The sequence below is a fragment of the Rhinoderma darwinii genome, chromosome 5 (genome assembly GCF_050947455.1).
Source record: "Rhinoderma darwinii isolate aRhiDar2 chromosome 5, aRhiDar2.hap1, whole genome shotgun sequence".
Taxonomy (NCBI): Eukaryota; Metazoa; Chordata; class Amphibia; order Anura; family Rhinodermatidae; genus Rhinoderma; species Rhinoderma darwinii.
The window spans coordinates 337,277,752-337,293,796 of NC_134691.1; the positions used below are offsets into that span (position 1 = coordinate 337,277,752).

General features: G+C 42.3%; 2 protein-coding genes across 3 annotated transcripts in view; one reads left to right on the forward strand and one right to left on the reverse strand.

The window, feature by feature from the left end:
• Nucleotides 1-9,095, reverse strand: SYF2 (SYF2 pre-mRNA splicing factor). Its single transcript, XM_075827783.1, has 7 exons — nucleotides 8,992-9,095; nucleotides 7,124-7,225; nucleotides 5,734-5,859; nucleotides 4,219-4,336; nucleotides 2,885-2,975; nucleotides 1,041-1,139; nucleotides 1-309 (listed from the first exon to the last, which is right to left on the reverse strand). The coding sequence occupies exons 1-7, from the start codon at nucleotides 9,028-9,030 to the stop codon at nucleotides 144-146; spliced, it is 741 nt and encodes a 246-aa protein (XP_075683898.1). The 5' UTR covers nucleotides 9,031-9,095; the 3' UTR covers nucleotides 1-143.
• LRRC72 (leucine rich repeat containing 72) overlaps nucleotides 9,081-16,045 on the forward strand; it is a 24,172-nt gene continuing 17,207 nt past the window's right edge. Inside the window, exons 1-3 of one of the 2 annotated variants that reach the window (XM_075827782.1) lie at nucleotides 9,081-9,180; nucleotides 10,987-11,060; nucleotides 11,927-11,996. In XM_075827782.1, the coding sequence (XP_075683897.1) occupies nucleotides 9,169-9,180; nucleotides 10,987-11,060; nucleotides 11,927-11,996 (156 nt within the window). In that variant the 5' untranslated portion in view covers nucleotides 9,081-9,168. The remainder of the gene's footprint in view (nucleotides 9,181-10,986; nucleotides 11,061-11,926; nucleotides 11,997-16,045) is intronic. The other variant, XM_075827780.1, reaches the window with a different exon arrangement.

Here is a 16,045-nt window from a genome sequence, read left to right on the forward strand (position 1 = left end):
TTTCACTTTCTAGTCCTTTACCATGAACACATTTATTATGGACAGTCATTTATGTACAAAGGAGAAAAGATATAAAAACACAAAAGACATAAGACGTCTTAAAGGGGCAGACCGAGTACCGCAGCGGCGGGACACGCAGCCACCTAGACGGCGGTGCCTCTCTCCAGGTTCTGCTTGATCTCGGCTGTGTACTTCCCATAAAACCGTTCGGCTTTTTTGTTGAATTTCGCATTCCTCTCATTGATGTAATCGATATCGGCATCGTCGTTGTACGCGCGCCGGCGGCTGTATTTCTCGCGCTTCTCAATCCTGTGACCCGGCAGAAGAAAAATGGTGATCAGTAGAAATAGATATCCCAGAATGCCATTTTGACAGACATGGCCGATAGTTTCATGTCATCCAATCCATAGCTGCGAAAAAAATCCAGCCATATAGCGCCAGATTTAACCCCTTATACAGTAAAAAAAAAAAATTTACTCCATGCCATTCGTGCTTATAACTTTATTTTTAACCCCTTAGAGGCCACACACAAATTTATACTGCAGCATTAAGGGACTTTACTAGCTGCTAAAGCTGCAGATCAAGGCGGTAGGTTTTTTTTTTCAATTATTTTCTTTAACCATTTTTGCCCTCAATCTCTAAACAGCGCTCAATGATCGTTGTGTACAGAGTAGTGGCCCTGCCCGTGGCTGCTAAACCCAGCACAGCCCTGATAGCCCCACCCTACACAGTTGAAATAAGTTACTAAGCCATGTTATATATCAAAATAAATGTTAAGTATAGTTGTGTCCACTATTGTGTATCTATAGGGCCCCATTCACCCGACGAACCCAAGAAGAAAGTGTTCATTTGACATCTGCCTGGCCAGTATATAATATAAAAACGCAAAAAAAACAACACAAAAACATGTAAACCAGACCCTACACTGGCAGCTTGTTGGGTAGTGACAGCAGATCATACACTCGTAGCTGCGCAATGCCCGCAGGATAGCAAATGTGAGAGTAAGCAGCAGCTAAATAGTGACATATAGAAGTCCTTACTGTTTCTCCAGGTCAGAGACCATTCTGTCCACACCTTCCTGGGACGGGACGTGCGTTCCATGAAACAGGCTGTCACATGTGGGGTAAAAGTGTTCACCACTGGAAGGAGAAAAGACAAAAGTCCTATATACAGAATACAATGTGATATTCCCAAGCCTGACAATAGGAAGCTACATCCTGTATTATACTCCAGAGCTGCACTCACTATTCTGCTGGTGGAGTCACTGTGTACATACATTACATTACTTATCCTGTACTGATCCTGAGTTACATCCTGTATTATACTCCAGAGCTGCACTCACTATTCTGCTGGTGGAGTCACTGTGTACATACATTACATTACTTATCCTGTACTGATCCTGAGTTACATCCTGTATTATACTCCAGAGCTGCACTCACTATTCTGCTGGTGGAGTCACTGTGTACATACATTATATTACTTATCCTGTACTGATCCTGAGTTATATCCTGTATTATTCTCCAGAGCTGCACTCGCTATTCTGCTGGTGGAGTCACTGTGTACATACATTACATTACTTATCCTGTACTGATCCAGAGTTACATCCTGTATTATACTCCAGAGCTGCATTCACTATTCTGCTGGTGGAGTCACTGTGTACATACATTACATTACTTATCCTGTACTGATCCTGAGTTACATTCTGTATTATACTCCAGAGCTGCACTCGCTATTCTGCTGGTGGAGTCACTGTGTACATACATTATATTACTTATCCTGTACTGATCCTGAGTTACATCCTGTATTATACTCCAGAGCTGTGCTCACTATTCTGCTGGTGGAGTCACTGTGTACATACATTACATTACTTATCCTGTACTGATCCAGAGTTACATCCTGTATTATACTCCAGAGCTGCACTCTCTATTCTGCTGGTGGAGTCACTGTGTACATACATTCCATTACTTATCCTGTACTGATCCTGAGTTACATCCTGTATTATACTCCAGAGCTGCACTCACTATTCTGCTGATGGAGTCACTGTGTACATACATTACTTATCCTGTACTGATCCCGAGTTACATCCTGTATTATACTCCAGAGCTGCACTCTCTATTCTGCTGGTGGAGTCACTGTGTACATACATTACATTACTTATCCTGTACTGATCCCGAGTTACATCCTGTATTATACTCCAGAGCTGCACTCACTATTCTGCTGGTGGAGTCACTGTGTACATACATTACTTATCCTGTACTGATCCTGAGTTACATCCTGTATTATACTCCAGAGCTGCACTCACTATTCTGCTGGTGCAGTCACTGTGTACATACATTACATTACTTATCCTGTACTGATCCTGAGTTACATCCTGTATTATACTCCAGAGCTACACTCACTATTCTGCTGGTGGAGTCACTGTGTACATACATTACATTACTTGTCCTGTACTGATCCGGAGTTACATCCTGTATTATACTCCAGAGCTGGACTCACTGCTCTGCCGGTCTTCAGAGCTAAAGTCTCCCAGCATTCCCTACTTGTTCAGTGTCTCTACAGCACTTGCTCTAATTATTTGTATTCTGGGAAGTGACATCTTTACACCAGTTACTGTACAGTCATCCAATCTAGGAAAACGAATTGCCCCCCAACATTGTAGAAGCTCAGCTAACCTGTTCGAGGCATATCCAATCAGAAGCTTGCTGAGTTTCCAATGACAACCAGCAGAATTAGGATTGCCGCTCTGGATTATAATACAGGTTGTAATTTGGGATCAATACAATATAAGAAATATAATGTAGTAGATAGAGATCTATAAATTGCTGTTAAAAAAATAATGCAGAAACGAAGTAGCACGCCGCCCTCCACGGAACTTTGCACTCACATTTTGCCTCGCTCCTTCTCGTACTCCTCCATGTCCGGTTTGATCTGTCTGGTCAGTCTCTGGTACTGGCGCAGTTGTGCGGCCGCAAAATCTGGCAATAACAATTGATGGTTCATAAACAACGGGAGAAGACTCCAGTATACGAGACCATATAACCGGCCGCATGTTAGGGGTGTTGCTATGGCTTTAAAGGGGATCCGAACTTATGTTCCTATGTTTAAAACAACTAAAAAAAATCCAGTGATTTCTCTTCCCGAGCTCTTGTCTCAGGGGTGGAGGCTGCAGGTCTGTACAGACAGGAGACAAGGGATTTGTGATTGACATTATAAACCATAAAGCAGAGCGGACCTTATGGCTCGGTGAGCAGAGCGGACACAGCTGGCAAACCGCATGGGGTAATTACATTACACTATAGGCCAAAAGTAACGTCCCCGTCCCCCCCGACCATCACACGTACATGAGCTTGTTGGACATCCCATTACAAACCCACGGCTGTTAATATGGAGCTGTTCCCATTTTATATCTTTAATCGCCTCCACCCTTCTTGGGAAAATGTCCACAAGATTTTGGGGGCGCCTGTGCCCTTTTGTGAGGTCATACGGTGATGCAGAGGGGAGAAGGTTTGGCTCACCATTGCTGCAGATATAGCAGATAATAGCACTTACAGGTGACTGGGGGCAGATCTAGCAGATAATAGCACTTACAGGTGACCGGGGGCATATTTAGCAGATAATAGCACTTACAGGTGACCGGGAGCAGATCTAGCACTTACAGGTGACCAGGGGCAGATCTAGCAGATAATAGCACTTACAGGTGACCGGGGGCATATTTAGCAGATAATAGCACTTACAGGTGACCGGGGGCATATTTAGCAGATAATAGCACTTACAGGTGACCGGGGGCATATTTAGCAGATAGCACTTACAGGTGACCGGGGGCAGATCTAGCAGATAATAGCACTTACAGGGGACCGGGGGCATATTTAGCAGATAATAGCACTTACAGGTGACCAAGGGCAGATCTAGCAGATAATAGCACTTACAGGGGACGGATTTCTTCACTAAGTCCCATACTATTAGCAACGTCTGTCTATGGAGATTATATGGCTGTGTGCTTGATTTCTTAATAACTCAATCGTTAGGGGTGGTGTCCACATACTTTTGGACATACAGTGTACAGTAATATTTTAATCAATTGACAAAGTGCCATCCAATCAAATATCCCCCTCCCCACATTAGCCCTCTTTGGTCGTATAGGACAGGGGGTGACAGCACTTGGTGAATACATCGGCCGGCACCGGACGGAATAGATGAAGCTTTGTTCTGATTGGATACCTGAGAATCCTATATCCGGGTGTTTTTTCTTCCTCTTCCTCTCCATCCTCTCCGCCTCGTCTGCGCTGATCTCCAGTAGTTTTGCTCTCTTGTAATCCACCCCATTAGCGGCACATTCCTAGATCAGAGCGGGAAGACACAAAGGGGAGGACCAGATTCTAACATGAGAAAAGATCCGGGAATTCACACGGGGCGGAAACGCTGCAGAACCGGATGGGATAAACCCGCAGCGACATCCAGTACAAGTGAATGTGATCTTACCAAAAATGTCACCCACGTGCTGCGGGAGGACCTGCGATCCGGATTTTTAAATCCACAGTACGGAAGTTTCGGTCGCGGAATGTGTGTTAGTACAGATTTCCCAAATAAACGCGCAAGAAACGTATTGGTTTCGGTTAAACCGCGGATCCGTCGAAAATACACAATAGCATATTTGAAATAAAATAAATTTTTTCTGGTTTAACCCTTTAAAGACCCAGACATTTTTCGTGTTTTCGTATTTTTTTTGTGGGGCGCAATTAGAAAATAAAAACTAAACTCCTCCATTGTTTTTTGGGTTTTGTATTTACAGCTCTATACGATTACGGCGATACCAAATTTATATAGGTTTTTTTTTTTTTTAAATATATTTTACAAAGGAAAAACTTTTAAGTTAAATAACGCCATATTGTAACAGTCCTGACTTTTACGGACGCAGCGAAGCCAAGTTTGTTTATTTTTTACGTTGTGCTTGAGGAAAAATTGGAAAAGAGTTTGTTTTTTTAGCCTAATCTTTTCATTTTTTTACGCTCCTGAAAAATTTATTTAACTTGACGCATTTTATTAGCCCCGCCCCCAGGTAACTTGAACGATCGCCGGCACATTACACATGTATTGCAGTATATGGTCATATTTACAGGCTTCTGCTAAGCCCTGCAGGTGCACGACTAAGGTCGCGTTCACACGGCTATAAACGCCCCGAAAAACGTCTGAAATACGGTGGCTGAACGCCTCCAAATATCTGCCCATTGATTTCAATGGGAAAAACGACATTTCGTTCCTACGGGGCGTTTTGTTATGCGGCCATTTTTAAAAACGGCACGTAAAAAAAAGGCCCCGTAAAAAAGGAGCGCAGGTCACTTCTTGAGCTGTTTTTCATCGTCCCAATAGAAAAAAAAAGCTCCAAAAATGGCCGTAAAAAACTGCTGATAATCTCGATCTTGAAAACCGCTCCGTATTTTATGGACGTTTTTGGTTTGCCGTGTGAACATACCCTTAGCAGAGGCAGAGAGACCCCTCCTAACGGCTTAAATGCCGCGGCAGCCATTCCTGGCAGTCAGAGCAGCGTGTGGAGGTGGATCAGTGCGTGACCCCGCCCCAAATAGTTCATTTTCGTCATGGGCCGGGAAAGGGTTAAAATAAAGTCTGCAGTAAAATCTGCCCTACTTTGATGCGGATCTCTGCAGATTTGCTGCGGAAAAATGGGACCGGTGTGAACGTACCCCAAGGGCTGCGTCATTGATGGATGATCGTTACCTTCTTCCTTTCCTCCTCCTTCAGCTCCCACTCCAGTCGAGCTTTCCGAGCCTCCCAGTTGCTGGGCAGCTTCTGCCTCTTGTCCTCCTCCACCACTTCCTGGTGATTTAATTTCCGGGCTTCATTCTGCAAAGTGACCAAATTATTTTATTTCCACCATTTCTACATGAGAAAGCCTCGTAATACACAGCGGCCCACCTGCCGGGATCAAAGAGAAGAAGTCGGAACCCGGCAGTTAAAGGGGTTGTCCAGGTCGGGGGCTGTTGTTTTATACTGAGGACTTATCCATAGGATAGATCACCAGTATATGATCGGTGGCGATCAGACAACTGGACCCCGCACCGATCAGCTGTTCCAGCTGCCTCCGGGCACCAGAAGCTCTGCAGGGGTGGGTGCGGGAAGCAGAAGTCTCCGACCACAGTATAGCGGCCGTGCCGGGTCAATGGACTGGGAGCAGAGCTGCAACACGGCCGCTATGAAGTGATCGGAGACTTCAGCTCTTGGCACCGACCCTGGATAGCTCCCGGCACCCGGAACAGCTGATCGTTGTGGGGTCCGGGTAGAACGGTAATCCGTATAAAAAAAAAAAAATCTAACATTTATGACATATCCTAATCCTATATCAGAAATGTCTCATGGGAAAACCCTTTTAAGGCGTCTCCTTAGACCACCAATGTTAGACTGAGGAGCCGCAGTACCGGGCACGGTCGGCCCAAAGTGCCTGTGTAAATAATGAAGAGGACGCGGCGCTTGCTGGAGCACTACGGGGTCTTCAATGTGATCAGCGGGGGTCTCCAGGACTAGAACATTGACGGACTTCCCTTAGGATAAACCATTACTAGTATTAAAGTCCCGGAGATCCGCCCAATCATGAAAAATGAGTTCGGCTACTTTTACACATACCTTGCGTTTCAATTAAATCAGCATTTTCAAAATTTCTGCTTCATGTCAGTGAATGGGAACATTTTTATTTACACCCAGAGGTCGAAAACCCACACGGCCCTAGTATTTCTCACAGCTGAGAGTTTGTTACAATTGCTTCCATTTTAGACAACGCTCTGTGGACTAAACAGCCTGGACCGGACATTTTATCTGCACTGACACATTGGACAGGAGAGACGTCTGTGCTGTTGCATATTTATAGAATATAAAGTTACATCTTCCTCGCCGCCCTGCCTGGTCATGAATTCAGGGTCAACTCTGCTCAGGTCTCCAACTCAGTGTAATCTGAGACAGACTGGTTACTATGGACTCCATATCCCTAGCAACCAGTCTGTCAGACCCATTTCCTTTAGGATGAGTTCATTTCCCAGGACAAATCTTTTTGAGCAGTCGGACAGAAGCCTCCGCACCGGATAATCGCTACGTTATGTAGGACATCGCGTCTCACCCTTTTTAAGTGCAGTTCTCGGAATTTCCTTAATCGTTCCTCTCGTTTGTGCGCGGCCGGATCCTCGGCGGATGTGGACGCTTCCTCCTCGTCTGGAGACACCTATGAAGATTAAGACAATGTCAAGTTATTTAAAGGGGCAGCAAACCTACAACGCTGTGCAGTGCAGGCGAACACGATCTATTGCTCTCTGTTATCAGACAGTCCAAGATGGGGAAAGATTCATCACAGCCGCCAAGCAGAGAGCATGAAGCGGGCTCACGAGTGTGTTACAGCCGACACCTCACTGAAATGGCTGGGACCGGCGATCACGACGATCCCAGACAATTAACCACTTAGATGCCGCAAACAAGAGCAACCAGAGCATCTAAGCTGCTAGAGAACAACATGATTGCAGGGGGCTGATGGTTGTCATGGCAGCCTGAGGGCCTAATGAAGGCCAGGTCTGTCATCTTCCTGCTCTTGCGAGGAAGGGGTTAATAGTTAATGTTTTTTTGTATATTAAAATAAAGTCCTAGGGTATGTTCACACGCTTTATTTACGGACGTAATTCGGGCGTTTTACACCTGGAATTACGCCCTAAAATACGGCTTGAAAGCGCCGGCAAACATCTGCCCATTCATTTGAATGGGCTTTACGATGTTCTGTGCAGACGGTCATTTTTTTTACGCGTCGCTGTCAAAAGACGGCGCGTAAAAAAGACGCCCGCGTCAAAGAAGTGCCTGTCACTTCTTGGGATGTAATTGGAGCCGTTTTCCATGGACTCCATACAAAAACAGCTCCAATTACGTCCGTAATGGACGCCACGAAAAACGTCTGCACATGCCGTTACGGCTGAAATTCAGGAGCTGCGTTCGCCTGAAAACAGCCCCGTAATTTCAGGCGTATCGGACGCTGCCGTGTGAACATACCCTAAGAGTAACTAAACGTTGGACAAACATCTGACAGGTCAGAAGTTTTGATTGGTGGCGGTCTGAGCACTGAGACCCCCACCAATCGCTAAATCAAAGAATAGAAAATCTAAAATGATTAAAGGGGTTTTTAAAATGATCACTTTTCCAGCCACAGGATCATTTACAATTCTGGGAAAACCCCTTTCACATAACGGGTATTGCTGCATCCGGGAAAGGCCAGGAATAAAGGCGCGCAGCGTGTCCGTCCTGTGCGCCGCAGGGAATTCCAGGAGATAGACCGCAACAAAGTCTGGCTCCGTTTTTCGCCCAGGATATCCGCTGCTAAAAACAGAAAAACTTAGCCGGCCGGACGTCTCATCCCAGGAGAAAAAAATCTAGCTCAGAGTTCAAAAAAATGTAATGTTTAACAACTCGTTATTTCCTTGGGAAAACACAAAAAAATAAAATATACAAATTTGATATCGCCGCAATCGTAGAATAAAGTCAACCGCACGGTGAACGGCTTAAACATTCAACCCAAAAAACAAATGGAGGAATCCGTTTTTTCTACCCCCATTTTCCAGGTACAATAAACCGGGCCATGAAAAACGACAACTCGTCCAGCAAAAAAAAACATGACTTTTGGAAGACGTGGAGGGAAAAAGGAAAACATAAAACACGTTCCGAGCTGCGCGGTTTCTTTTTTCAGTAATTGACCGAATCAGTGACGGAGGCTCCTGACACAGATGTGACTAAAGAACTACAACTCCCAGCATGGCCGGACAGACCCCACTGAAGAACTACTATTCCCACCATCATCTACTACAAAGGCCAGATACAAGGGACTGTAGTACGCCTCGACCCAGCAGCACAGGCTATGGGCCTGCTGAGAGATCTAGTCCTCCCCGCTCGTATACACTGCACCTCCCGCCGCTGTATTTGGGGGATATCTCCCGCTTTATCATAGTCCCTCACCTGCTCCCTGTCATCCAGTTCTTCAGCTGCGGTCGCCATCTTGATTCTGTAAATAAAAACACTTCCGCCCTCAGTACGTTATGCAGCCGTGACCGCTTTACGTGCGTGTGACGTACTTCCGGCGCGTCCCTTGAACTCCCGCCCCTCCGAGGTCTCTTAGCAACGGGAGAAGCGAACATGGCGGCCAAGGTGAGTGCATGTAAATTGTCTGAGACGAGGAGCCCAGGACTGAGGGGGGATGATAATAATGAGGAATAACAACCATATTAATAATACAACATCATAACAATACATTTTACAAGAATCCGGTAATCCGGAAATTCTGCTAATCTGGAATGTGACAAGAACAGCCGCACAGCAGATTAGACTTTATTATGACAGTTACGTCAGCATTGTGACTTCTGCTCGTCCGTGGCTTCATGGCGAGTCAGACGGGAGGCCACATAGATAAGTACACGGTGGAGTCCCATTATTATGACCACCTCCTACCTTCCACGTCAGCAGCACGTAGCCCATGATGGCGGTGATGTGTCGTGGCTTGGTGGGTATATAAGGTGTGCTGTCCGCCGTCTGATCACATATCACTCGTTGTCATGGGTAACGGGCGATTTATCAGAGTTGGGGCTGATTATCAGCTTTCGGGCCAGGGTGGCGGTGTTTATCACACAGCGCAGTTTGTGACCTGTTCGCGTGCTGCTGTGGTGACAGTGTATCGTGACTGGACAAATGGCAGCATTGGGAATAACCGGCGTGGAAACTGCGGAGCAACACGGCCATTCATATGAGAGGTGAACGCCGGCTATGAAGGTGCGCGAGGGCCGAACGACACGCTACAGTGGAGCAGCTCACCGTGACAATCAACCAGGGGGCGACCAGACGAGTGTCTGACACAACAGATCAGCGAACCCGACTGCGTATGGGGCTCCGGAGCCGACGGATGGTCACTGCTCCTATGTAACAAAGGGGCAGCGGAAAAAAAAAGGCTTCAATTTGCACGGCAGTATCGGAATAGGACCCCCGATGATTGGCTAAGGGTCGTCTTCTCCGATGAGTCACGTTTTCTGCTTCATGGAACGGATGGACGTTGGCGTGTCAGGCGAGAAACATCAGAGAACAAACACCCGGCAGCCACTGCTGGCAGAACACGAGCCGGTGGCGGCAGCGTTATGATCTGGGGGATATTTTCATGGCATTCTCTGGGCCACTTATCCACGTGGACGGCTCTGAACTGATGTGGGTGTGAATCCATGGTTACAGATCACGTCCACCCCTACATGCTGATTGTCTTCCCTGGGGCAGATGGAATCTTCCAGCAAGACAATGCGACATGTCACACGGCTAGTAATGTCTGACAGTGATTGGAAGAGCACGACCAAGACTTCCAAGTGCTTCCCTGGCCCCTAATTCACCAGACCTGAACCCAATTCAGCATCTGTGGGACCACCTAGATTGTCTTGTTCGCTCTATGGATCCTCCCCCGCGCACCCTCCAGTAAATGTGAGATGCTCTGCAGTCAGCATGGCGCCAGATACCGGAGACCACCGATCAGCACCTTATTGAGTGACTGCCCGCCCGTCTACTGCTGTCCGCGCTGCACACGCCGGATACTCTGGATATTAGCTGCTGCTCAGAATAATGGGACTCCACTGTGTATATAATCAGTGTCTGTATATACCACTGAACGTCCAATAATAGTTATAACGGAAACCATTACTGAGTCCCGGATCGGGCGCATGATGGACACCAATGGCGCCCAACAGATCCTATTGACTTATGGGGTCAAAAGGGTTCCTTCACGGTTGCCAAAGTTTTTCTGGAAGAAATAGCGCAGCGTGCAGCAATATTGTTTCTGTCCACTGTGACAGAATCTGTGATGGAGCCTCCGACACACAACATAACAGGAGGGTCCGCTCAGAAAAGAGGGCGCCATCATTTATTTGTTGCTCCGTTGTAGAGGGGTCAGATAATAAAATATAATGTATAATATATACACAGATCATAGAAGAACAGACCCACAAATGTGGCTACAGGACCGACTGTGATGTGTCTGACCTCTACCTGGGAAGAAGGTAAATTCTATCTATCTATCTATCTATCTATCTATCTATCTATCTATCTATCTATCTATCTATCTATCTATCTATCTATCTATCTATCTCATATCTATCTATCTCATATCTATCTATCTCATATCTATCTATCTCATATCTATCTATCTATCTATCTATCTATCTATCTATCTATCTATCTATCTATCTATCTATCTATCTATCTATCTATCTATCTATCTATCTATCTATCTATCTATCTATCTATCTATCCTCATATCTATCTATCCTCATATCTATCTATCCTCATATCTATCTATCCTCATATCTATCTATCCTCATATCTATCTATCTATCTATCTATCTATCTATCTTCATCCAACTTCAAGCCCACGTGACGATCAATAACGTGCTGTAACTCTGATCCTGGTATGCCGGTTACTTTTATAATAAACCATCGATAACCTAAAATGTTTTTTTCTTACCAGCGACATTGATGACATCACTAGTCCTGCACAACGCCACTACAGACACAATACCGGACACTTTGGGGGAAATTGATCTAAACCGATGCAAAAGAAAAGTGGATTACTTACCTATAGCAGCCAATCAGATTCCACCTTTCATTTGGAAGAGATCCTTTGGACCTGATTGGCTGCCGTGGTCTGCTCCACCTGTGTTTTACACTAGTTCTGATAAATCTGGGAGTAGCACTTTGTAGAAGAAAGTCCAACGGGGCCGCAGCTCCAGCGATCTACGGACGGACGGAGGCCCCAGCAGTCAGATATTGATATCATGTCTTAGCGACGTGCCATCCATGTCTGTGAAGCTTCCGTATTCTACATATTAACAACTCACATCTCTTAATTTTTTATATCTCCCAACAGAGGACTGAAAGAAGTCACAGACTTGTCAAGGTTTCGCTTGTTAAAATATTTGTGGCTTAACCATAACAAGGTAAAAAAAAATAGCAAAAAATGCATAAAAATAAGATGACAATAAAAATAAGATTTTAGTGTTGTACTGGATTATACAATGGCATACATAGTCACATAATAATAGATACAAGCCCACCCCCCAGTCGCACCAGCAAAAAATGAACGGATGGGTGCGCGCCTCAGGGATCCGACCAAAGCTCCCAATACATTTCCAATACATACAAAAGTGGCACCTGGGTCTGTATATAGACACTTAGGTGGCTGTGTCCTGACCACTGTCCACACAGGGCTGTCCACTGACGTGGATTGTGCTGCGTGGACCCCTCCACCAGTGTGTAACTATACCTTTTCTTCATACAGCTTATTGATGCTCCTGTTACTATTGCAGTGGTCAGTCCCCGTGTATACAGGAGCGTTTATTGCTTAGCCATATATTCGCTTTCCTAAAGCCAAGTTAAGAGTCCCCTGATTGTTGCATCCTTTCCCCTTTTCCTAAATTTCTGTACCCGCCTTGAGTGGCAGGCTCCTGTTCAGACACGAGCACAATAGTGATATATCTGCAATCGCTACAACATATCAAGAGGTGGGGTAAGAATATGGTCCCCCCAATCATTGGACACTCTGGCATATACTCTTTCCGGAGTTGCGTATTCAGCTATTAGAATAACACTTATTATTATAGATACCGGTTATTGCTAGGCAACAGCTGGTTACAGTGTATTCCCTTTACTAATATGGCCGCCGTATAATCCCCGGCGGTGACAGCGCATGCGCGGACATGCACAGTTGCCCTCAAACGAAGAGAGAATTACACGTTACCAGTCATCTGTGAGGTTTGGGCATGCGCAATTGAGCGTTTAGGCGCCGCTATGGACAGTAGAAACGCACTGGTACCTGGATCCATGCGGCGTCACGGTAACTGTTACACAGGTGTATACTATGTATATTCAGTTCACTCATTAGCACTGTATGCACTTTATTATTGAGTCATAACACTGACACACTTGTTTAAAGTCTATTTAATATTTGGGAGACATAATGGATTTTATGCTGAGTTTTAAAATGTACTGCACATTATCAGAATAATAATAATAAGGACCTATTGCCATTTCTATACTTGCACAACGAAACTAGGTGAGTAAACCAGCTCACTTTAGACTGCTCTTGATTCCATTTCCAAACATTATTACCTTAGAGGAGCGCCGCTTGTCCTCCTTCCCCTTTTTTCTTTCACGTATAATAATAGAGTAACATAGTAATATAATAACATAGTAATAGAGTGACATAGTAATAGAGTAATATAATAATATAGTAACATAGTAATATAATAACATAGTAATAGAGTGACATACTAATAGAGTAATATAGTAATATTATAACATAGTAATAGAGTAACATAGTAATATAATAACATAGTAATAGAGTAACATAGTAATATAATAACATAGTAATAGAGTGACATAGTAATATAATAACATAGTAATAGAGTGACATAGTAATATAGTAATATAATAACATAGTAATAGAGTGACATAGTAATATAATAACATAGTAATAGAGTGACATAGTAATATAGTAACATAGTAATATAATAACATAGTAATAGAGTGACATAGTAATATAGTAACATAGTAATATAATAACATAGTAATAGAGTGACATAGTAATATAATAACATAGTAATAGAGTGACATAGTAATAAAGTAACATAGTAATAGAGTGACATAGTAATATAATAACATAGTAATAAAGTAACATAGTAATATAATAACATAGTAATAGAGTGACATAGTAATATAGTAACATAGTAATATAATAACATAGTAATAGAGTGACATAGTAATAAAGTAACATAGTAATATAATAACATAGTAATAGAGTGACATAGTAATAGAGTAATATAGTAATATAATAACATAGTAATAGAGTGACAGTAATATAATAACATAGTAATAGAGTGACATAGTAATATAGTAACATAGTAATAGAGTGACAGTAATATAGTAACATAGTAATATAATAACATAGTAATAGAGTGACATAGTAATATAGTAACATAGTAATATAATAACATAGTAATAGAGTGACATAGTAATATAATAACATAGTAATATAGTAACATAGTAATAGAGTGACATACTAATAGAGTAATATAGTAATATAATAACATAGTAATAGAGTGACATAGTAATAAAGTAACATAGTAATAGAGTGACATAGTAATATAATAACATAGTAATAAAGTAACATAGTAATATAATAACATAGTAATAGAGTGACATAGTAATATAGTAACATAGTAATATAATAACATAGTAATAGAGTGACATAGTAATAAAGTAACATAGTAATATAATAACATAGTAATAGAGTGACATAGTAATATAGTAACATAGTAATATAATAACAGTAATAGAGTGACAGTAATATAATAACATAGTAATAGAGTGACATAGTAATATAATAACATAGTAATAGAGTGACATAGTAATATAGTAACATAGTAATATAATAACATAGTAATAGAGTGACATAGTAATATAGTAACATAGTAATATAATAACATAGTAATAGAGTGACATAGTAATATAATAACATAGTAATAGAGTGACATAGTAATAAAGTAACATAGTAATAGAGTGACATAGTAATATAATAACATAGTAATAAAGTAACATAGTAATATAATAACATAGTAATAGAGTGACATAGTAATATAGTAACATAGTAATATAATAACATAGTAATAGAGTGACATAGTAATAAAGTAACATAGTAATATAATAACATAGTAATAGAGTGACATAGTAATAGAGTAATATAGTAATATAATAACATAGTAATAGAGTGACAGTAATATAATAACATAGTAATAGAGTGACATAGTAATAGAGTGACATAGTAATATAATAACATAGTAATAAAGTAACATAGTAATATAATAACATAGTAATAGAGTGACATAGTAATATAGTAACATAGTAATATAATAACATAGTAATAGAGTGACATAGTAATAAAGTAACATAGTAATATAATAACATAGTAATAGAGTGACATAGTAATAGAGTAATATAGTAATATAATAACATAGTAATAGAGTGACAGTAATATAATAACATAGTAATAGAGTGACATAGTAATATAGTAACATAGTAATAGAGTGACAGTAATATAGTAACATAGTAATATAATAACATAGTAATAGAGTGACATAGTAATATAATAACATAGTAATAAAGTAACATAGTAATAGAGTGACATAGTAATAGAGTGACATAGTAATAGAGTAATATAATAATATAGTAACATAGTAATAGAGTGACATAGTAATAGAGTAAGGCCCCATGCACACGACAGCAAAAAACCTCCGTTTTTGCGGACCGCAATTGCGGTACGCAAAAACGGAGCCATTCACTTTCATTGAACACTGACACCTTTCCGTAGCACTACGGAAGGGTGTCAGTGCCGTGGAAATGTCCCGGGAATTATGGAACATGTCCGTTCTTTCGCATTTTGCAGGCCGTGCTCCCATACTTTGTATGGGAGCACGGCCCGAAAATGCGGCTGTCAGTCAGCGGCCGGCCGTGCCCGCAATCGCGGGCCGTGATTGCGGGCACGGTCGTGTGCATGGGGCCTAACATAGAAATGTAGAAAGATAGTAATAAAGTAACAGTAACATAAGAACATAGTAATGTAGTTGATAAGGTTGAAAAAAGACATGTCCATCTAGTTAAGCCTATTCTGAGATGTTGATCAAGAGAAACTCAACCCCCTTCCCCCATGAGGTAGAAGCCAATTTTTCTCATTTTAGGAGATCAAATTCCTTCCTGACGCCAAAATGGCAATGGTAATAAATCTCTGAATCAACAACCCATCTCCAGTAATCCCAGTCTATGCTCTCGTCATGTCTATCTATGTCCCTTTTGATGTACCCCATCATCTTATTTGGCTTGCAGCAGCTGCCTGACACTGGTTGCTACAGTTCAGTTTACTGTCAACTAATATTCCTAAAAGTCCTTTTCCACGTCCATGTTACCCAGTGTTTTCCCATTTAGTATGTAATGG